We start from the raw sequence: 24,068 nt of genomic DNA, 5'->3' as shown, positions 1-24,068 counted from the left end.
ATAACACTTGCCCTGTTGCACTCACAGGACTGTCGTGAGGCTCCAAAAGAATGTGTCAGCACGCATTATAAATGCTAGACAAATTGATGTTGCCAATATTATAACCATGACGACCGTCTCTCTCTCCAGGGTAGTGGCCCTGCTGCCATCAGATGGCAATCCCTCCGGTGCAGAGCGGCACTAGATCAGATGGATGACCTCAGGAACACTGGCGCCAGGGCACCATCTGGCATCCTCTTTGCCTTTGATTTATCAGCGCGGAACTTTCCCCGTGCAACACCATCAATGCAAGGTTGGTGACACCTTTACTGCCTGGCACAACGTAGAGCAGCAGTGATCTTATGCGTGTGAGGACGAAGTGCAGAAGCTCAGCTCTGCCTTCTCAGCACCTGTTTCTCAGGCTAGAAAAAGCCACAGGTGCTGTCCAGGAGAACGTGGGCACTCTAGCTGCCCCCAGATAGGTCAGGCTGAGCAGAACAGCCAAGGCCGAGCCAGGGGAGGATGTGTTTCTGCAAACCCTCCCCCCTCCTTTCCCTAGTTTGCTCCTGTGGCTGCCATCACTGAAGTTTATAGGTATCATTACCTATGAAAAATCTGTTCCATCTGAAGACAGTCGGAGATGGGGATGGGTGGCAGATTGCAATTTAATGATCAGATTAAAATATGCTAAAGCAAACAAATAAATAAATAGCCCAGCAGCCTGCAGCACCACAATTCATTCTGTGGGCAACCGAGACTGGGGCTCCAGAGACCGGCTCGTAATTCACCCCACAGGCAGGTTTAGTAGCCTGTTACTGTATGACCACAAGGAGAAACAACTCTCCAAGAAAGATTTACACTGAATGGCACTGGGAGCTGAAGGGCTCAGAGCTGGGAGAAGAGAGAGAGGTGGGAAAGTAACAGTGGTGCTAATAATGGGAAAAGAATGGGTGCTCGAGGTCCCTGTGTCAACAACATCTTTCCTCCTCTTCCAAGTCTCCTCCGGCCCCTCCACCACTCACCCCCTGAGTCAATGTCACCACGTGGCAATGAAACACAACGTGATAAGACCACGTCCCGGAATGTAGGGTCATGTTTCTATTTCTATACATCTCATCAGCCCGTGATCTCATGAGGGATGATCGTGTGAATTGTTCTTCTTATGATTCTTCCTTTTAGATGCCAAGATACTGCTCCACAGGTCAATGTTAGAAGGCTGAAGCAATGAGCTATTACTCTTCAGAGCTTGTGTTCCTCATTGAGAACCTACTTCGTGGGGCACTCTAGAGTGGAGAGGGGGGAGATGGGGGAACACAGCATCCAGACCCCTTGTGGTCCTCGCATGTCCACCTCTCTGGCCTCCTCGTCTTCCTCGGGGACGTTCCCTTGCTGTCTCTGGTTTGTACCTGCCAGGTTCCCTCTTCCAAGATAACCTTTGTTCTTACTCTTCCCCTTTGCCTAGAATCCTCTTCTTATCCATCATTAGAGTTAACTAATTTTCCAGTTTGCAGCCTGCGACACAGTTCCTCAAGAAAACACTGCTGACCCCCTTGACTAATTCAGCTCTCTTTATTGTGAACTCTCATAGAATGGTATATCTTTTTTCATATTACACATCCAGTTGCAGGTGTACCCCTATCTATGTGAATAATGGATTGATGTTAGATGCCCCTACTAGGCAGTAAGCATCCTGAGAGTAGGGACTAGGTATTTTTATTTTTGCTTATCACCCCCAGCATCCAGAATAATGGCTGGTGCACAGGAGGTTTTCAGGAAACATTTGTTGATTGGAGGAACAGAAGCTATCCTTAGGCATCTCATTATCCAACGTGGAGTGGACATCACTGAAGCCTCCACCTCACCATATCCCATTACTCCACGACCCATCACCCTTTGCCCTCCACTGAAACATCTACAGTTATTACAATAGCTCATCTCCACGAAGCCAGAATGTAAAAACTGATTAGGGCAGCTCCCTACCAGGGCCCAGCATGGCTGTGGATGGCTGTTGTGTCTGAAGGAGGAGGAAAAAGGGTGAGGAGATCTGAGATAATCATTCATTTCCGCCCTTGGGGGAAACTTTTTTTTTTTTTTTTTTGTTCACACTCAGCAAATGATGCTCTTGTAACAATAACAAATGTCAAATGTCCTGCCTGGGACTTGGGGGAGACAGAACATTAGCAAAGGAGGAGCCATTCAGTGAAAAGGACAGAATTTCTGTTTAAGGACTGAAAAGCCAAGTAACAAATGTCACCAAGAGACTCCAGGGAGACAGCTTTGCATCAACAACCAGTACTACAGAAAAAAATAAATATATCCACGACCACCTTTAATCATCTTGCACTCCCCGCTGCCTGGAATCTTTCACGGGGTCTCCCTCTCTCACTCTGACAAGACCCTTAGCTCTCAGCACTGTAGCATCTATGGGCAGGTGTCCTGCTGGACCAGCACTGGGGAAACAGCGAGGGGAGGCCATCAGAGCAGCAGACAAGACCCTGCCTTGCGACCCCTTAAACAGCATTGCAAACAAGAAGACCACAGCTCCATGCCACGGTGGCATGGCTTCTGGTAACTTTCTTTGTTCCCTTATTCATCTGACAGCTATGAGCCAAACTCCGTGGTAAGCGTGGGAGTTCAGTTTCCTGTACCAGGTTGTAACTGGGATAACGATTTATTCACCTTTTTATTCCCCCTGAATAAAAGTGTTTGGGAACTGAGCTGAAATGGAGGTGTTCTCAGTGTAGAGGGAGGCAGATGCAAAGCAGTAATTGCAACACAATTTGATGAGTGCTACAAGAGAGGCATATACAGGGTGCTATGGGGACAATAGTCCTCCCTGGGGACTCTGGGGAATGGGTGACATGAGCACTGAGCCTTGAAATACGGGAAGGTGTTCTAGAAGGGAGAAAGTCATTCCAGGCAGAGACATTGTGGATACAAAGGCAGGTCCTAGCAAAGGCAGATGGACTTTATTTACGCTGGGTTTTCTCGGAGTCCATGCCACCATCCTTTCTTGTCCCAAATATTCCAATTATCTTCTAACTGGTGTCACTATTTCTAATCTTATTTTCCTGTGGTCTATTCACAACACTGTTGCCAGTATCATACTGTTAAAACTTAAAGTCTCATCATATGACTCCTTGCCCCAAACCCTCAGAGGCCTCCACGCTCATTCAAAGGAAGAGCTAGAGTCCTTGCCACGTCCTACAAGAGGCTCTGTGTGTTCTGCCTCTCCCTTGCACTGTTCATTTTCTGACCACATCACCTAATAATCTTCCCCTCATTCTGTCTCTGATTCAGCCACACTGGGCTACTTGCAATTCCTCAAACCTACCCGATGTGCTCCTGCCTCAGGCCCTTTGAACGGGCTGATCCTGCTGCCTGGAACCATTTTCTCAGACATCCTAATGGCTTCCTCCTCTCCCCTCCTTCAGCAGTTTGCTCAAAATCATCTTCCCAGCCAGTCCTGGACCACCCTATCTTGATCCTCAACAGCAATTCCATCATCCTTTCTTACCTTTTCCCCAGCACTTACCACCATCCAACACACCATCCATTTTACATATTTTATTTCCTGTCCTTTTCCCCCACCCACAGGAATCTAAACTCCCTGACAACAGGGGTTTGGTCAATGTTGTATCCCTAATTCCTAGACTAGTACCTGGCATGCAGGGCAGGGTGCTTCTTCAGTATTGGTTGAGTGACAGAATAAAGGAATGGATAGTTGCAAATAACCATGTGTTCAAGCCAAATGCTGGCAGGGCTAGTGAGGTCTGTTAGACACCCCAGGTTCGCATCTTAAAGATAATTAGAAAGCTTTAAATAAATCACAGACTTCATGTTTAGAAGTGAGGTTGGCAGAGCTGCTCTTAAACAAAGCTGTGAGGTCATGCCATGGTAGTTTGTCTTCATCCCTGCTGCCCGCTTTGAGACCTTGTCTCTCTTCACAACCCCCCGCTTTTTTTTTTTTTTTTGGCCATGTGTCTTGCGGGATCTTAGTTTCTTAACCAGGGATCGAAACTGTGCTCCCTGCAAAGGAGGGCGGAGTCCTAACCACTAGACAGACAGGGAAGTCCCCAAACCCCCTTTTCTGACTTCTTACTACCCAAATGCCAGGGATCTCATTTTAAGAGGGAGGATGTCACCTCCCTCCAATGTCTTACTTGGCTTTGATTATTCCCCCTCCTTTTCTCCCCTCCACCCCCGCTGTCCTGCTGTCCTTTAATATTTCTCCTTCAACCTTTCTCCTCTCCTTTCCTCCCATTTTCTTTCTTCCCTGTCCTGTCTACCTCCTCCCTCCCCTTCTCTCTACCCTCCACTCTTCTCTGTCTTTCCTCATTTCCCCTCTCCCTCCTTCCCTCATTCAGTCTTTCCTCCCTCCCACCTCCCTCCCTTTGTCTGAGCACTTTACTAAGCTTATAAGGTGGTGCTTCATTCTCTGTGTGAGAGACACCTGGCCCCTTGAGTTCTAACAATTTATGTGGGGGGATAAGATATTTAATAACAATTCAAAGCAGGGCGAAAGACACACCAGAGGATTTTGGGGGAACAGTTAACTTCAGGAAGGAGAAAGGCTTCCTAGAAGACATGGACCCTGCTTAGAGAACAAGCATGTGAGCGGGTCTGTGGGTATGGTAAGGCCATCATTTTGGGTGGCTGATATCATGACATCGTGAGCAAAATTTGCAAAAAGGATAAAAGCAAGGGAGAAGCTTGGAATTTTGGAGGTGCTGTGAGAAGACCATTGGCTACAGCTAGCAGTTCTTATTTGCGCTTATAGGAAAAAGGAGGCTAGGTTAATGAAGGTCTCTCAGAATTATATTTCTTTTCTATCCTGTTTCTTTACCTCTACAGAGCAACCTAAATTTATATACATATGTTTTAAGAAAGCAGTTACTAACTGATCTGAGTGATCTTGTTCACTGGCATATTCCCGGCCCTCAGCTGCCAAGAGGTATTGGTTGAAATGGATGGAATTGAATTTCTGTATGACTGGGGGAAGGGAGAGTAACTACATTCCAGGCTTGGGAAGGCTCTAAATCAACATCATCATTGCTTCTGGGTGTTAGGGATGCCTACCTAGCATCCTTCCACCTTCTCCTTGAAGCTAGATGATTTAAAATAATGAGGTCATAACATTTCCTCAGCAGCTTCTTGGGCTTCCTATTGTCTTACCCCTTGATGGGATTAGTTGCTTCAAATCATCCAGTAGCAAGAATGTTTTCATTCTAATCCATATCTGTTCCCATCAGCCCAGCCTAATTCCATTTCCCTCTGGTTTCGGGCTTTGTTAATGGACATGATAATTCTAAATTCTTCCCCAAGCTTGTTAATGGATGAATACAGTTGTCATTCATCAACAGGGACCTAGAGATTTGGGTTGTTTTTTGTTTAATAATTTGTCTTATTGAAAAAGTCTGCCCAGTGGGAGTCCCTCTAGAGGTTAGATCCTCCTGAAGTACAGAACCACCGCTGGCACGTAGGAGGTGGTGAAGTGCATGCTTGCTACCTGAAGAAATGTAAGGATGGTCACACAGAGAGCTGCCTGTCTGGCAAGTGTCTGGGATGTCTCAAGCAATAATCTCCTGGGAGAGGAGCCCAGGGGGCTCACAGAATCCTCAGCAGAGATTTTGCTATTGCCATAAAGGAGGTATTGGCCATGCAAGGAAAGTCCCAGGGAGGGAAGTGTCACAGTAATATGTGGAGAGGTAAGACTGCAGACCCAGAAGTAAAAGAGCTGGGTTTATGTCATTGAAGGTCAAGATGCAGTGAACTGACTGATACAAAAGCAAACTTGGGTGCAGCAGACAAATGGTTAATGTGATTGATGAGATCACAGTCGCTTGTTATCTGGAACCAGGTGCAGAGGGCCTTGTTTGAGCTTCCAATCCATGTGGACATGAAGAGGTCTGGGCTCTCCAGGGGTCTCTACTCATTGGTCTGTCCTCTTAGACATGCCTGGTGGGTGATTCAAGCCAGACCTGCACAGAAGGGCCTTTGTCTTCAATTTGAGGTAGGAGTTGGGAGGTCTGCTCCATTCTCTAGGAAAGTTTCCCAGCGCCCTGCATCTGAAGAGCACTTTGGCATCTCTTTGGCCATTAATAAAAATTGTTTCTTTTTTTTTCAGTTTTGTTGAGATATGGTTGACATACAGCACTGTATAAGTTTAAGGTGTACCACATGATGACTTGATATATATATATGTCACTGTATATATATATATATATCTATTATATATGTCAATATGTATATTGACATATATATATTTCACTGTATATATGTGTGTATATATATACACACTGTGAAACGATTACCACAATAAGTTGTTAACATCCATCATCTCATAGATCCAAAAAGAAAAAGAAAAAAATGATTTGTTCCTTGTGAAGAGAACTTTTAGGATCTACTCTTTTAGCAATTTTCAAATATACAGCAGTGTTAACTGCAGTCATCCTGTTGTGCATGTCTTGATTCCCATTCAACTACTGCTACCTGTATTGATTAATAAGAAGCTAGAAACTCTTAGCCTTCAAAGTAGGTTTGGCCTGGAAGACTTGCGAATAAACCCAAAGACTAGCATTCAGAGAGCAGAGTATCCCCTGAGGAGAGATTTTACACGTTGAAGCCATTCAAGTAAGACATTAGAGGCACAGCACATCCATTCCTCCTGGAAAAGGAGGGCCAGGAGAGAACAGGGATTCGGAGAATGTGGCATGTGTGAGACAAATTTCAATGACCTCACAGTTTTGTCCAAGACCAGCTCTGCTTATCTACTTCTAAGAATCAGGTTTGTGATTTGTTTAAAGAATCCTACATTTTCTTAAGTTAGGAACAGTGCAATAGTGAGTGAGAAATGATGAAAGACACATTGATTGAGCCAGAGAGATAACAGGAATTTCCTCAGGAAGGACAATATCTTAGCAGCTAGGCTAGACTGATATAAAAAAAAAGAAAGAAAGAAAATATCTATAGCTAATAGTTCCTTACAATGGAACTAGGAAAAAGGAGGACATTCTAATTATTACTAGTTCAGAGATGGAGATACACCCAGATAGATATACCAGAAGAAAAAGTAATACTAATAATAAACATATTTTTAGCACTTATGTGTGTCGGGCATTATTCTAAGTTTTTTAGTTTTTTTAAAATTGATGTATAGTTGATTTACAATATGATATTAATTTCAGGTGTACAGCAGTGATTCAAAAATCTTACCAATTGTACTCCATTGAAAGTTGTTATAAAATATTGTCTATATTCCCTGTTAACTGTTCTAAGTATTAATGCATTTAATCCCCCCCTACAACCCTATGAGGTAGGTATTAGTATTATCTCCATTTTATAGGTGAGGAAACTTAGGCATAGAGAGATTAAGCAATTTGTCCAATGTCACAAAGCTAGTAAATAGTTGTAGTATAATGGGGAATGTATATTTGGTGTTTGTCCCTGGTTCCTGACACAGAGCTCCGAAAACCCTTGTAATTTCCTACGTGATAAGAGTGATAGGAGTATCTTTAGTCTGTGGGCCCCTTGATATCTTCAGGATGGGAGCTGGTCAGAGAACGACCAAGCCTTGTTGAGAAACTTGAAGCTTTCAGTCCCTCCTCCCATGTAGGAGGAAGGGCTGGAAATTGAGAAAATCACCAATGGCCAACGATTTAATCAATTGCATGCATGAAATGATACTGCCATAAACACCTCTAAGCCACGGCACCCACATGCTGGGAGGGTAGGACACCCCAACTCCACGGAGACAGAGCATTCTGCACTCAGGACCCTTTCAGACCTTGCCTTATGTACCTCTTCATCTGGATGATCATCTGTATATCCTTTATAATAAACCAGTAAGTATAAGCACATCAGCTTCCTGAGTTCTGTGAGTCGCTCTAGCAAATGATCAAATCTGAGATGGGAGTTGTGGGAACTCCCGATTTATAACTGATCAGTCAGGAGGATGGGTGACCTGATACTTGCAGCTGGCATCTGAAGTGAGGGTAGTCTTGTGGGACTGAGCCCTTAAGCCTGTGTTGTTTGATGCTAAATCTGTGTAGTTGTTGTCAGAGTTGAATCAAATTGCAGGACACCTAGTTGGTGTTGGAATGTTGGAGAATTGGGGTTGGTATGAGATAAAAACCTCTCATGTAGTGTCAGAAAGAACCTGACAGTAGCAGAGCTGAGATTCAAGTCTATGTGGTCTGGCTTTTAAGATCTCACAGAGCGAACTACATGTATCCCTCACACCAAAGGCTCCAGGAGAGATCATCTGAACGCAGCAGATGGGGGGGTGGGTAATGAAAGGAATTGGAGATGTTCCCATGGATGACTTTAAAGGTCTCACTAGGGGACTTCCCTGGAGGTCCAATGGTTAAGGTTCTGTACTTCCACTGCAGGGGGCAGGGGTTCGATCCCTGGTCAGGGAACTAAGATCCCACATGCCGGATGGTGCAGCCAAAAAAATAAACAAACAAAGAAACAAACACATAAATAAATAAAATAAAGGTCTCACTAGATGATATAAGAAAATGTGGACATATTTGAAGGGGAAAATCGAGAAGATCCTGGTAAAATACTTCAAGAATTATTACTGAATTCCAGCACAGCAGTTATTGTGTAGAGGGACTCAGACATGTCCTGTGTTATGAAGCTGCTGTACAGAGATGGTGCTCTACGGGAGGACTGGGGAGGGCAGGAACACACCTGTTGGGAAAACAATACCTGAGCGGGTGATGGGAAGACACCTCTTGTGGAGCCTGACTCCACTTAAGGGATTAAAGCTGGCAGGACGTATGTGAACAATGGAAGCCTTGGACAGATCCAGAACATTGGAAACAATTTTCAAAATCGAGTTTAGGAAAGTGTGTTAGGAGAACATATGTCTGGGACCAGCAACAAAGAGAGGGAGCTGTCCACAAGACAGAGAAGGGATGTGACTGGGGAAAGGGTGGGTTACACCATTTTCAACTTTGTTGGCTCTGCTTAAAAGGAGTTGGGGAAAAATAGGAGGGAAACATTAAGGTGAACATCAAAGAGATCACAGAAAGGAATGTTTCTGCTGATACTGAAGCAGCACCAGACGCTCAAGGCCTAGGACTCCAAGGCAGAAGGAAGGAGAGGCTTTGTGGGCAGAGATGATAGAGGGACATCACCTCTGTTGCCGGCGTTGTGCAATGTCAACCTAAGCTTGGGCTTAGCAACTGGACACCAGCTCCAGTGGAGACAAGAGTGGGTCACAAGCTGGAGAAGTTTGAGAAGGAAGAGAATTCACAGTGATACAGGATAAATGTATCTGGGATTAGGAACATGAGGCTTAAAGGGAAATGGAAATTGTGATTCATCTTAAATATGTATATGGATACCAGGGGGGAAGAAGGGAGCCTCAAGTAGCCTGTGGTGGGAGGGGACCCATTTTACATTTTTGAATTTTTCACAAAGACATGAATATTTCAAAGGTCAATCTCTGAGAGAGGAGGCAGAATGCATAGGTTGGATTGTTTCCCCCAGGATATAGGAAGCAGAGAGCAAAATTAACCTCTTGTTGGTGGCTTTTTCTCAACACCGCAGTTGATACTAGTCAACTGGCATTGTAAAGACTGAAGTAAAGATTTCCTTTTTACTTTTTAATGTGTTTTCTGTCTTTCCTGCGCCCTCCCTGTATTATCAAATCTCTGATCCAGTCATTCATTAGCAATAGTCATGTGGCACCAGGATCTGGGTTCTGGGAACTTAATTTTGCTCTAGTAGCCTGGGCTTTGCTTGTGTTTTCTAAATTCTCTGAGAGGAAGCTGATCCTGGGATGTGCTTCATATGCTTCCTGAGCGACTTTTTAGGAAAAGTGGGGTACCAGAGAAATTCAAGTCTGGATTGATTGAACTTTGGAGGAACTGAAACAGCTACCCCCATTCCGGTAGAAGGGACCTCTGCCGCTGCTGTAGAAGGAAGAAGGCCTTGACTCTACCTCTGGCGATGCAGTGTGCTTTCTGGCTGACAATGAATGAGCACAGTAGGAGATCAGGAAAGGCAGAGCTGTAGACTAGCATTTCTTAGAACTTTTAGGTCATGAGAGAGGGAGATTTTATTTTAAACTTTAATTTCTCTCTGGATATATATTAATGGGAGATTTATATTCAAATGTACTGTAGCACTTGGTGCCTTTTATGCTGTCCAGAGGTGCTCTTTGTCAACGCTGGTGAGCTACCCTGGACAGTACGGCTGGTTATCATGGGAGAGAGGGAATTTGGGCTTGGAGTGTCAGCTGGACATAATGAATGGACCCTATGATCTATCCAGAGGAATCCAGAAGCGTGAGCTAAGCTCTTTTGCATGGATCCCAGGAGGATAACGAGGACAAGCATGTGGCCCTTTACCACTCCTCTTCCCGACCCACACACTGCCCAGGGTGGCCTCGGAAGCCTGCCCAAGGCTAGAAGCCATAGACTGCGTCTCGCTGTGTCTGACTGACCCAGACAGTAAATCCACTGCTCTCTTTATTTGTACACTGTCGGAGCCTTTCTGCAAGGCGTGAGAGCAGAGCCCCCAGAGCATAGCCTCAGTCCTCTCCCCGCGCCTCTGGTGCAGAGATCCAGGGTAGGACACCTTCCCCTGCTCACCCACTAAATGATTTCATATGACTAAACTCTCGCGCCATCCTCCACGCTGAGTATTTCCAGAAGGGAGGCGATATTTTGGATAACAAAGGGTGGTCGAAACATTGGTATTTTACTTTTTGTTTTAAGTGGGGAAGGTTGTGATAGTCTATAAGGATAAGCAGGTAGAACTTTACGTCGGGGGAGGGGACTGCTGAGCATATCCAATTTTGTGATTTGAAAGCTTTAGACCACTACGCTTTGAAGTGACTGCTGGTCACCAGACTTGACCCTTCTAGACATCAGTAAACATGGGAATGACTTCCTGACGGAGGGAACAGGCTGCCTTGAGGGATGGCAGCTCTCCCCTCAATATGACCACAGGCTGAGTGCCCAGACATGAGTTTAGACAACAACCAAATTTGGAGACTGATGAGGGGGCAGTATGGGGTGGATCAGTTCTGGCCCCTGTTGTTATACCACTTTCTGGATCTTCCCTACTGAAGAGTGGCAAAGCCAAGTCTGGGATGTTACTGGAAATGTTTTTAATGGGAGAGTGTCCAGTGCAGTGAAACAGCCATGTGGGCTTGTTTTTGCCCTCACTAATCCTTTTGATCACTAGGTGTGATACAGATGGCCAACTACTCAAGGAGTTATTGTGTGCTGTTATTGACAGGAAGTAGCCGCCTAGCCAGGGACCACTTTTCCATCCTCCCGCCCCACCCCCCAACCCTCACATTTAGGAATACGAATATAAGTGAGGTCTTGGTTAAGGTTTTCAAGAAATGGTGAGCCTTCTACACACTCTTTCCCTCCTGCAGGCCAGATGTGGAGGACTACAAATTCCTGCAGGGTGAAGGAGCTTGATGCCTGAGTCACTGCATGGAGACAAGGCATCCTGACCAGGAACGTTTGCCAGAAGCTATTACCATTATGAGTGAGAAATAGACTCGTACTGCATTTGAGGCACTATACATTTTGCTCTATTTGTTACAACAGTTTAGTACCACTCTAAGTAGTAAACCAAGTGGCTGAGTTAGGTCCACAATTTTCCAGGCAACGGAAAAAGAAAGTGGTCTGAAACTGCCCTGCATACCCAAACTCCCATTATTGTTCAGATTTGAAGAGGTGACACAAGACCTCCATTTTGGCTCCTGGCAATGCTCTCCAAATCAATATTGGCAAGATAGCCTTATACTTTTGAGTCCATTGGACCCTTAGCTAATCCCTTAATAAAAATAATAATTTGATCCCTGATGACTCTCCATTCCTTTGATCATGATCATTTGAATCATGATAGAGATGAAAGGGTGAGTGATTGGTGTTTTCAATACAGACCTGCCTCACTGGGGCTCTGGGCAAAGCCTCCTGAGAGCTAAGGTGTGAGAATGAGAAAATGATGCATGTGATACCCCTAGAGGAACAATGTGCAGAATGGCAGACAAGCAGCTCCATCCCACTCCATGCATGGGAGATGGTGTTAAGGGCTGGGAAGCAGAATTAGCTGTTGAAGGCTGAAGTGGTGGTCCAGCCAGAACACCCTGAGACATCAAACTCTGTAACAGACCACAACCCCAAAGGTCGGGGCTCAGTGTGGGTATAGACAAACCACTGGGAGAGATACTCACATGGGATGGAAGACATAACACACGGTAGGCGTGTACATCTAGTGGAGTGGCATCTAGCTAGCATACTTCTGAGAGCCTACAACTGGGTAGTGTTTCTAACCTAGATTCCTTCCCCTGAAGCATCTCTTGGGTACCACAATTTTCCTTATGACCAGATCACAGCAGACAAAGAGAAGGAAAGGAGAACCACTGGGCAAACAGCTGTGACTCAGAAACTTAGAATTTATTCTGGAACATCACCCTGATATTTTAACTGGTGCTTGGTGGATGGGAGCTAATCACAGACAAGCAGACAAGATGGGGTGCTCTGCCTTCCTATAGCACAGCTAATATTTGCACATAAAAGATCCTTCTTTCCCTCTCTCCCTCCCTCCCTTCCTTCTTACTTCGGGGTAAGTGACGCAAGGTCATTTGCCCCACTGTCAATGTAGACTTTAAAATGATGAGGGCCACAGTTTAAAGCCACACTAACCCACGTCTTACTTTGGGGAAAGACAAGTTTCCAGCAGGTATAAATTTACACAAAATACAAGTATGCTTTTTTGCAACAAAAGAAACTATTTATTTGGAATATGCATTACCAGTACAAATTAGGAGACTGTAAAACCTACACCGTGTTAGTATCATTAGAGAACACAAAATTTCAGTTGGAATCAAAAGGGACAGAAGCCTGTGCTCTCACAGAAGCAGGAAAGCTTAAACTTTCAAAACCAAAACAGAGCAGAGCTTTGCAGGTTTATACTCTGAATAATAAGAACAGGGGAGGGGGAGCAGGAGAATAAAACCAAAAACCAAAGGAAAGCACTTCAAAATAATTGAAAACGCCAAAGGAAAGAAAAGAAGTAAAAAGAGAGAAAAGGGGGAAAACATTGAATGTTTTTATTAATTTTAACAAAAGAAAAAAAATGTTTACAAAAAAATAAAAGATTCCAGAAAGCTTTGAGCTAGGGATTGAAACCATAAAGGTGATGTGAAAAGCTTGTCATTATTTTGTTATGACTTAAAAACAAGAGTGCAAGCGTTTGGGTAGAAACACTTCCTAAAGTGTTGCTAACTTTTCTTGCTTGGTTTCTGGCTGCTTTCTGAATGCTTAATCATTTGTTGAATGAAAAACATTTAAAGTAAGGTTCCTCCAGATAATATTGCTTTCTTTTCTCCCCTAACTTAACAAAAACATTCCAAATCAAGCCAGTTTGACAATTTGCTTTAAGCAGCTGCCTAAATCAGAGGTTAATAAGAGGTGCACTGCCAATGAATCAGGTGTAAATGCTCAGCACTGTAACAATAGCACTGAGTCTGGCTCAAAAGATCATTCGGCCAAATGACTCTAGGACGGCTTCCTGGATCTAGTCTACTCAGCCAATGGTGCACATCCCACCAGGATCTCCTGCGGGATTCTACTGGAAGAAAAAAATCCTCTCTAGCTGGAAAGAGTCGTGGAACGTCGTTATTAATCAGGAAGAAAGAAAAGAAAGCATTTTATTGTGTCATTCACAATCAACCAAGGCAAAAACCTTTCCCTACAGTATAAAAAGGTCCCCTGGACCAATTCCTTGAATCGTTAAAGGGCTAAAAAGAAAACTCAAGTCCTTGCCTTTGTTTTTCTCAGGGATTGCAAGAATGCCACACACTCCAAAAAATGCAGGTGAAAAATATGACATCATTGTGGGCTTGATCTTTGAAGTCAACTGAATTCTGAAACAAACAGAAGTACAAGGAAACAGCCTATTCTACACATGTCATCTTTTCACATCACCTCAAATACATATTTAAGGAATAAAAACAGCAAGACCATAATCCTGACAATTAAAAAAGCCCCCCCATAAACAAACCAAAAATAACACAAAACAAAACATAATTTCTTTTTTATATTTTAAAGAGCAGAAGAAAGAAAAGAAAAGAATTTATTTCTGGGTCTCAAAGTTAATAAACATAATAACGTGTTAGGCTGTACCTATTATGCTCACTATTCCAACCTTTTTTTTTTTTTTTTTTTTTTTTTTCAAAATGAATTACTGTCACTTTTAAACATTGTGAAACAGGAAATGGATGTGCACAACTCGACACTTTTCTAGCATTCTTGAACTAATTCACAAATGCAAGAAAATAAAAGAAAAATGGGGGAAATGGTGAATGTAGGTAGTTCGGTGTTAAAAACTAATGCAGGAATGATGTGCATTGTCACAGAAAGAAGAGGGGAAATTCCCCATCCTGTTTTGCGTGCTATGAGGGTCATTTTTAAAATTTTTATTATAAACACTATTAAATTCAGACCGCTTTTTTGGTTTTTTTTTCTTTATCTGAATATACAAGAACATTCATTATCAAATGTTCATCATCAATACTACAAAGAACGAGACACGAGTCGCAAGAAACAATGGAAAATGTTAATAAAGCTGAAAGAATCGTTGAGTATTTTTTTGTGTTTTTTTTAAGTTTTTTTTTTTTTAAATTTGAGTTTCTGTAGTTTCATCTTTTTTTGGTATCGAAGTCAGGTTTTTCTGGGCAGAAAAATAAAACTCAGAAGGAAAGAGGGGCAGGGAAAGATATGTGAGAGAATAAGGCAAACAGTAAATAAAGAACCACCACCACAGCAAAATAAAAAATAAACGTAAAGGTGTCACTTGGCAAAAGTACCGCACAGGAGTCAATACCAAGCCAGGGGGAGGAGTTAGGGATGAAAAGGAGGATGTGATGAAGAGTTACAAGGTGGGCAAACCCTAGGGCTAGTATCATTTCTCCGGGGAAATCTGCCAGGGAAAATGGAGCGCCCCCACTTCCATCAGAAAATGAAGGAGTCTTGGGGCACATTTTGGTATCTGTAGGATTGACCTAATACGAATTCCCAGGGAGCTGTATTTCCAGAGGCACGCTCTTTCCATCCCCATCCTTCCGCGGCCAGTGTTCTCACGCTTCACTTAATGCAAAGAGATGCGGTGGCCGCCATGTTGGATGTGATCGTAGGCGAGGAGGGGAAATCGTGGGAAAGGTACTGGATGCGAAGAGCACTGCATGAAGTGCTAGGTGGGGAAGATGCTGTGAGAGGTGATCAGTGCAAACTCCTGCAGGGAGAGAAACTGCCTGTGCAAAGGTAGCACTGCTCTGACCTCTTTCATCAACTTAAAATGGCAATCATTCAACCCAAATCTGGAATCATTCTTCCTGTTTCCAAGAGAACCCTTTTGTGTCCCTTTTGTACTTTGCCCCTAATCAGGGGGATGCGATCCCACCATATTCCTCTGTGGGTAGTTTCAATAGATCCCTGCCACTCAGAAAAAGTTCTCCACTGGTTTTAATCCCTGTAGAATGGTCACAAGATGGCTCCTTCCAGGAATCCTCTTTATCAAGCCCTGTTCTGATTATGGCACAGGTTAGAAGAGAGTCTTTCTACTACTCTTAGTCATCCAGGCATAATGCCATCTTGCCAAATATTTACTTTTTGCATTTCCTTCAAATACACATACCTTCTAGTTCCTTAGGTTAACCCCCCACCTCCCAACACCCAAACACAGGAACATTTTCTAATCATTACTGAAGTGCCATGCAGAATGTCCATGACCTTGTTAGCTGGCCACTTTCAACCCTCAGGGTCTTATACCTCTCCCGGAGGCCTCTCAAACATAGTAGATGTGACAGGGACTAAGTAGTTACAAGGCCACATAACTGGATTCAAGTACAAGCTAAGAGAACCAGGTCCCGTTTTTTTCCAATTTAGAAACATCTCTATTCTAAGAAACCAAGCAGACCAAAACAAACAAACAGAAGGAACAACACTAACCCTTCTCTTTGTCATCACGCTGATGACCTCAGGGTACTAATGTTAACCAGAAGTTAGAACAGGAAAACCATTTATTGTCCCTATGTGTCATGAACCAGTTTATCTTAGGGATGCTTCTTCCCCTGACTTCACAGTTACAGATTGGATATGAATGAAATCAACTTCTTGTCTCTCACAAGCCTCTTGGTGAGCCAGGCGTAATAACCCCCATTTTACAGATGAAGAAAATGAGGCACCAAGAGATCTGACCACCTCCCACTTAATCAAGTGACAGAGCTGCCATGTTTATTGCTGGCACAGTTGGCTATGAAGAATGTCGCACAGGCGACATGAGGACAGCTTTCTAGTACCTACTCTTCACTCTCAGATATTACCAGGGAATAAAAATCGTGGATGATTTCACTGAAAGCATGACCTCCCTGTTCCCCATCACTCTCAGGTCTTCAAAGTAAGCAAGCAAAAAGTTTGCTTGAGCCATGTTCTTATACACCTTTCTGCTCCAGGACAAGAATGTGGTGCCATATAACACTTTGGATAATTAATGCAATGTCCCTAACATAAACACAAAAACAAAACAGAACCAAATCCATTGTAGACTTTGTAAGTACTGTGTGTGGCTCCCTGAGAGCTCCAGAGGTGGTGAGAACAGGATTAGTTTATACTGGAAACCGAAACCTGGCCTTCATCATGATCAAGTCCTGTGTATGTCGTTCTGGTGTGTGCATGCTGGGGGCCTGGAAGCCCCAGGCACATGCTGCTTCTCTGTGTCAGTGACCTTCACTCAGAGTTGTTAATTCCCTCTCTTGGGCTCAGAAGGTATAATGCTATGGTTACTAATATAGGTATTTGAATGTGGCATGTGACTGATTTGGGGCAAGTGAATGTGTGAGGCTGTGCACATGCCTACGTTTGTATGCTTGTGTGTGTGTGTGTGTGTGTGTGTGAGAGAGAGAGAGAGAGAGAGAGAGAGAAAGGGGATAGGTAAAGGGTTGCAGGATAAGAACCTTCTGCTCCTTAGTGATGCATTCACCACCATGCCTAACTCAGACCTGGTTTTGCAGTAGATTCTGAACACCGCTTACTGCACGGTCTCCAAAGACTGTCCCTCTGAAACCAAGAGCTGTTACTGGGAAGATGCAAAAGCCTCTAGGAACTCCGCCCTTCTTGTTCCTTGAGGCTTCTCTTGCTGCCTGACTTCCTGCTGGGAACCAACCTAGCAGAGGTGAAACCAGAAACGGTGGCACTTTTAGAAGCCCAGCAATGGCAGCCCCCAAAGAATACCTGGGGCTGAGAAGGAAGAGGAGGAATTGTGTTCTAATCAGAATCGTCCCCAGGGAGGGAAGAGCAAGAGGAGGCAGGGCGGCCTGGAATGAGTAGGGCAATGTGGCGTATTCCTGCTAAGAGGTAGTGAGAGGAACGAGAGAAACAGAGAAGGGCTGCCTGTTAACAGAGGGACCAAGGGATCCGAGGGAGGTAAATTTCGCTCCTCAAACCACCAGCATGAAAACATACCAACACTTTTATTATTTTCTTTGTTATTTTTTTTCCTCGTTAAATTCCTCTAATTGTTGAAAATATCCTTCAGGGATGTAATAGAGGGCAGGGACCCAGGGAGTCTAGGACAGAGGGAAAGGGGCGGGGAAGATGATGGACACCAGGCTGACAGCTGGAGGCAGGGAAGGGTGGCTTCTACCCAGAAAAAAAGGGAAGAGAGTATAAAGAAGTGTCCAGATTGGCTGAAACAGCATCCCAAAGAAGAGAAGAGAAGGAGACTCTTATTGTGTGTGCTGATTGCTTCGACCTCCAGTCTGACCGCTTCAGCGTTGAGAAACCCTCCCTCCTGGCCCGGCCCCGACTGGAGCACAGGGTCAGCCGGGATGCGACTGCTGGGAGATCAGTTGGAGGTATCAGAGTGAACACTGCCAGGGCCTTCTGTAGGGGAGGTCACTGATGAAGGGGTAGTAGCGTCCTGCCAACCTCCATTAGCCTAGAAGGGAAAAAGGGAGAGAAGTCAGTCCTCTGAGATCGGGTGGCTGTTCTGAGCAGACAATGACAATAAGGCAACTTGGGTAAAGGGCCGAGCACAGTGCCTGGCACACGGGAACACTCATCCAAGGGGCGGCTATGATTGTGGTCGATGATACCCACCTCCCCCACCCTCAGATGAGTTTGGCTGCTCCCAGCGAGCCTCTGGACACAGTACTAGCACCTCTCACTTCTCACAGGCTTTGTAATTCAGTCCAAGCCACCAGATGATTGTTCTGTGTGCTCTAGGATGACGGCAGCTGCCCTGCAGGCCAAGGGACCGAGTTCTAGTTCTGACCCTGGCAACAAGTAGCTATTGGCTCTGGAGAAGCACTTCCCCCTGTTTGGCCTTGGGTTCCCCTTTAGAAAAATTAAAAGATTAGCTCAAATGCTTTCTCGGGTCCTTTCCAGCTCTGGATGCTCCCTGTATTATGGGATCCCAGGCACCTGTTCTATGCAAGGTTCTGTTCTAGCTGCTCGAGGGTATATAATGATGAGTGAGATACAGCCCATGTCCGAAAGGATGCGGATGAGACAAGCAGACGAATGAACTATAATGCTGGGCAGAACCTAATACATGGTACAGCCCAGTTGTCATGAAGCTTCAAATGAAGGCAGTATCTCCTCTTGATGCAGTATCAGCAAAGGCTTCATGGAGGAGGGATTCTCTGAAGTGAGCCTTGTAAAGCGGGTGATCAGACGAATAAAACAGGTAAAACAATGGTGCCAACACCATAAGGACTGGTCTGTGTGACTATATCCAAAAAGGTGGTAAGACAGGAAGCTACAAGTTTGACCTATATTTGTAGATCATCTTCTAAGACTCTAAGTCCAGATGCATTAAAACAATAAAATTGTCCTAAAAGGATTTGTTTTAATGACCACCTCTTTCAAAAAATACCCCACCATTAAATAGCTGAAGAATGATTTGCTACAATGGTTGATTCATGATTGTTTACATATTTTAAAGCACTGAACTGTAAATGTGCCACAAGGCCTCTTTTCCCCAGTCACTGGGTTCCTTTGAAGTTAATAGACTCTCAACGCTGGAAATGTTAATACTGAACAGACCAGATTTTAGGGAGTCCTGGTAAATTATTTTTATTGTACTTTCCTCTCCTTTTATTCCCTGAAGTAGGTGGGGGTACCTGGGGCAGGTATGATTATTGCCATTTGGGAGGGACCACAGCTTCCACCCTAGTATAATCCACAGTACTCAGGAGCATGGCTGGCACTTGTAGGTGCCGGGAAACATCCATTCACGTTTCATTCATGAGAAAGCACAGGCGTAAGAGAAAATCAGGCTTCCGGATTCCGACTGAGACAGAACACAGACTTCCTAACCTTTGAATCAGGCTCCTTTTTCTCTGCCCTTTTCATCCATTGGGCTCTCTCTGTCATTGGCTCACCCAAATGATGCTCCAATGTTCCCAGGAAAGCCAGGCTCTTCATTCAGAGCAGCTCCCACCAATTACTTCAGCATGAGGGTAGGTTTTTCCCCACACACCTCACTTTAAGAGCAGATCTGGACACTAAGCGGTCAAAAGGTCATCCTGGGCAATGCCAGGAACATGGCCCCTCACTCTTGGATCAACGAATAACTGTTCTCAAGTTCAAATCTCCATCTCTTAACTGAGTCAGGCAGCTCCTCCCGCTCCCCTTTTCTGTTGGAGGCCATTTCCCCTGTTGTTTGTGAAAGAGAGATTAGAAAGAGAACAATGAGGGGAAAATGAGAATTCTTTCTCTTATAACAGGAGGCTTTGCTATCTTTTGGGGCCTAAAAGACTCTGTAGGATGATCAGAAACAAGAAAAGAATTAATTCAATTTCCACATTTAGGTTGGTCACCAGAGTGACAATATCTTACTTAGCCTCCCCTCTCAACCAAGAACACATGTATTCTTTTGGTACCATTTTAGGCTGATTGAGAATCATGGTTCTGTTTATTTTTCCCTGAAGAAAATCCTTTAGCATCATTTATCTTTTCTGATGATAAAAGTAAGATATGCTTATATGATATTTGCAAATACAATGTTTGCAATTATGCATGCAATATCATATTTGAAAATAGGAGAATTGTAAAGAACAAAGAGTACAATAGCCATAATCCTACTACCCAGAGATAATTACTCTTAGCATTTTGATATGCATCCTAATAATTTTTTAATATGTGTATGTTTATCAGATAGATAGGTAGATAAATAAATAAATTAACTCACTAATTAAAAAGACTGGAAGGTATGTGTGTGTGTGTGTGTGTTTGCTGGGTAGCATGGAATTTTAGGAAACTTTCCAGGAGCTCCATAAGCACAACATCATAAAGCAGAGAGTGAGGTGCTTATAAAAGAGGAAAAATGTCATGTATCTTAGACTCGACCTGGTATGAGACAAGTAGGGGAGGAAGCTCTCTAAAGCAGCTAGTGTCCATGTCATAGCACGTGGCACAAAGGCATGTCATTACATTGCTCACAAATCACCACCACTACCATTGTTGAGCCATACTATAATTCCATTAAAATAACAATAAGTGGTGCCCCAAATAAAGCCATTAGTAAAAAAATGAGCTCTGTGGCGTTTCATTAGCAGGGAATTAGCAAGGCGCTGTATATTGACCAGAAGGTTCTAGGAGACTTCTTTTTGAGTCATCTCTGAGCTGAAATAACTCAAACAGCAGACATTTGATCTCTTTCCTTCAAAAGTTCTGTTTTCTCAGACCAGTGCTCAGGATGCCAGAGGGGAGAGAGAGCTCACAGATGGTGGAAACAGGAATTAGTTCAGCCTGATACCAAAACCAGCATTTTAATTATGCTAGTTCGCCTGGTGAAGAAGAGTATATAAAAACCTTAAAAAACCTTATTAAAAATAAAGAAATAAAACAAATCTCTTTAACTGCCTTTTCTTCACTCCCCCTCCATCTACAAACACACACACAGACACATATGCACACACACTTCAGATGGGGTGACCAACTGCCCCAGTTTGCCCAGGACTCTGCGATTTAATGGAATGGGGGACTTTCAGTCCCAGGTCACCCTACCCCAGGATATCCCAGCTATGACCCTTGATTTCTTGCTAAATTCAGGACACTGTAGCCTATGGGTTTCAAGTTAGATGAATGCAAGTACTTTTTAGAACAAACGAGTCTACCACTGGGAAATGCTGAAGGATTCTTTTCTCTGGAGGTGCTTTCTACCCTGGCATATTGTCTGCCCCTGCTCCTGCTGCGGCTGCTAAAACCTCCATGAGATCAGAAACTGCGAGCAAATCCACCCTAACCGGGTTTCCCGTAAATCACTTTGGCTGTTTCAGCTGTATCATTCCAGCTTTAATGTAAGACGTTCAGAGGCTGCACCGTCTTGGGAAACAGCTGACCTCGCTTACTGCCACGTTAACCCCGGGGAGCAATTCCTTCCCTCTTCCTCCACTGCGGGTGAATATTAAGTAGGAAACACTGCCTTTGTGTGTTTATTTATCTCTGGGAACAGTGAGAGTCAAAGATGGTCTCATTAACAACCGTGTGAGGTGGCGGGAAAATAAGACCTCTGTTTTAATTTTTCTTCTGCACCCCAACTTCCTCCTTCGCTCTCCGATGCAAACCAGCCTTTAAAGGGACACACTCACTTTGTAAAATGCTGTTGTTGGAAACCACCCTGAGGGGTTACAGGGGTGGGAATCTGTGACGCCAAATATGCCCTTTTTATCTCAAAGCATCCGTCATGGGAGAGAGTTCACATTTACACCCAGTTCTTTCAGGTTAATTCTGTAGCCTGTGGCCTGGGAAGCAAGACTTGGTGTAACATTTAATTCCACCAGGGGAAACCTAAGCCAGCAGCAGGCTTGACCTGGAACCTCATGAAGTGGAAGCTAATAGAATATAGAATTAGGACAAAATGCAGTAGATTTCTTAGTTAAGAAAATCTGGACTTTCAAAACACAAATTCAAGGCATTTGGGAAAAAAATGTTTCCCTCTCCTCGGTTGCCCTCCTCGAGCCAGAACTCAGGGGGCCACCTGCCTCTCCCTCGCTGTTGCGGAGCCAGTACCCCTTTACGCCCAGAGCAGCGGCTGCTGGGCTGAGTGAGAACCGCTGGTCCCATCCTGCTCTTTTTCCCACTCTTCCTCTGAGCTTACCTTAGCAGTACACGGTTGATGCAGAGAATTCATCACCTGATGTGACAGCCCAAGCGAGCCTGGCACTAAGAAACTCTCATTTGCAACCCAGAAATACACCGAGGTGCCACAAACCGGCTGAGGTCAGCACCGAGTTGAGCTTGATCTGCATGTGGGTCAGATGCCATCACCAGCAATGCCTTCAGCAAGGGTGAGGAGGTGGACGTGCTCCAGGCCCTCAATAACCCAGGCCCTGGCAGGGCCAGCCAGCAAGAAAAACAAAGAAACATGGATGCATCCTCTCTCCCTCTCTCTCTCCACACACACACACACACACACACACACACTTGCACATACAAGCACACACACAGCCATTTATCAGGGGAGACATCAGCTCACACAGTGGAGTCACACCCTAGATCCAACATTGTTCCATCAAGACAGAACTATGTTTTCCTGATACGCATAGACTTTCCCCAAGATTATACTGTGAGCACTTCCCAAGAGATGCTCTGGGATGAAAAAATGCTACTGGAAAGCCCCCTTAGGGACAGAGGATTCAAAATTTCCCTGGGAAATTTTACAACAGTAAACAGACCCATGGCTATTCTGGCACCCCTACAGTTCTCTCTCCAGCTGCCCTCAGTGTGATCTTTCACAAATGTAGTTTTGATCATGTCACCTCCTTGTTTAAACCTTCAATGGCTTCCTACTGGCCTCAAGGTGAGGTTCAATGCCCTCATCAGGTCTATCATGTCCTGGACCTTGCTGACTCTTCAACTCAATGCTCAGGTTTAATACTTCAACCATATCAGGGTACTTAGAAATTCCCGTAACAGAGCTGCCATTTCATGCCTGTTTCTTTCCCCTTGAATACAGTGCCCCACTCATCCATTTACTTGCCACTCTTGCCTTGGCTCTTTTTCAAGACTGAGTTTAAGTATCCTTGCACCTGTATCTGACCCCTGGCAACTTTTCTTCCTCCTATAAGCCCTCCAGGTCATCTCCCCCCACCCTGCACCTCCCTGCCAGGATGTACCTCTATCACAACACCTGTGCCGCCATATTGCATTTGTTCTTTCACACGTCTGGACCATGAGAACAGGGTTATGTAACTTATCTTTGATTCCAAAGTTCCTACCACGGTGCCTTGACACAGCGTAGATTTTAATAAATATCTCTTGGAGGAACATAAGAAGAAGTAAATAAACATTTAGTGGCACTGTAACATCCATCCTCCATCGTGGGTATGGACATAGAGAAGGGTATCAGGTCCCTGACCTCCACAGTTCAGTCTGACTACATGTAAAGATCTGTGTATAGCTAGAAAATATTCAAGATGCAAAGCAGAGGTAGCACCAGGGTTCAAGGTAACTTTTACACCTAGGAAGTGAACGTTTCTCTTGCTAATAGTTAGGCATCAAGGAGATCTGGTACTTCATAGCTTATCCCAAACAAGTAACTATGATTCATATTTATATTGTTCTGTTTTCTTTTTAGGGAAAGCAATTGAGAAAAACATTGGATACTGCCTGTTGCAATTCCATCTTAACAAAGAGTGTTCTCCACAGGGCACAAGGAGCAGGACGATATCCCACCCTGCATCTGGAACGGTCTCCTAGTCACCACCTCAGGCATCCTGGGAATCAGAAAAATGTACAAAATAGACATAGTCCCAAAGTGGCCTGTAGGTCTTTGCCCATCTTTAGTCTCTCGAGGGCTGAGACCCACATGCAGATAGAGCTTCCACCATGGGACCTGGGAAAGGAATTGCCAGATATAATATAGGATACCCAGTTGAATTTGAGTTTTAGATAAACAACAAATAATTTTTTAGTGTAAGTATGTCCCATGCAGTATTTTCATTTGCTAAATCTGGGTAACCCTGTCTGGGAAGAACATGTACTCTCAGCCAAAAATTTTTTATTGTAGCCTAGTTTGGCTAGAATAAATTTTGCTGCTTTTCT

General features: G+C 44.2%; 1 protein-coding gene across 2 annotated transcripts in view; it reads right to left on the bottom strand.

Moving 5' to 3' along the window:
* Positions 1-12,734: 12,734 nt before the first annotated feature.
* Positions 12,735-24,068, bottom strand: part of PBX1 (PBX homeobox 1) — a 283,806-nt gene continuing 272,472 nt past the window's right edge. For both annotated transcript variants that reach the window (XM_036860006.1, XM_036860014.1), the window contains one exon: positions 12,735-17,955. In XM_036860006.1, coding sequence (XP_036715901.1) covers positions 17,863-17,955 — 93 coding nt within the window. In that variant the 3' untranslated portion in view covers positions 12,735-17,862. The remainder of the gene's footprint in view (positions 17,956-24,068) is intronic.

Source organism: Balaenoptera musculus, chromosome 1, assembly GCF_009873245.2.
Source record: "Balaenoptera musculus isolate JJ_BM4_2016_0621 chromosome 1, mBalMus1.pri.v3, whole genome shotgun sequence".
NCBI classification, from domain to species: domain Eukaryota; kingdom Metazoa; phylum Chordata; class Mammalia; order Artiodactyla; family Balaenopteridae; genus Balaenoptera; species Balaenoptera musculus.
The sequence above is the reverse complement of the archived record's forward strand: the minus strand, read 5'-3'. Positions and strand labels throughout refer to the sequence as shown.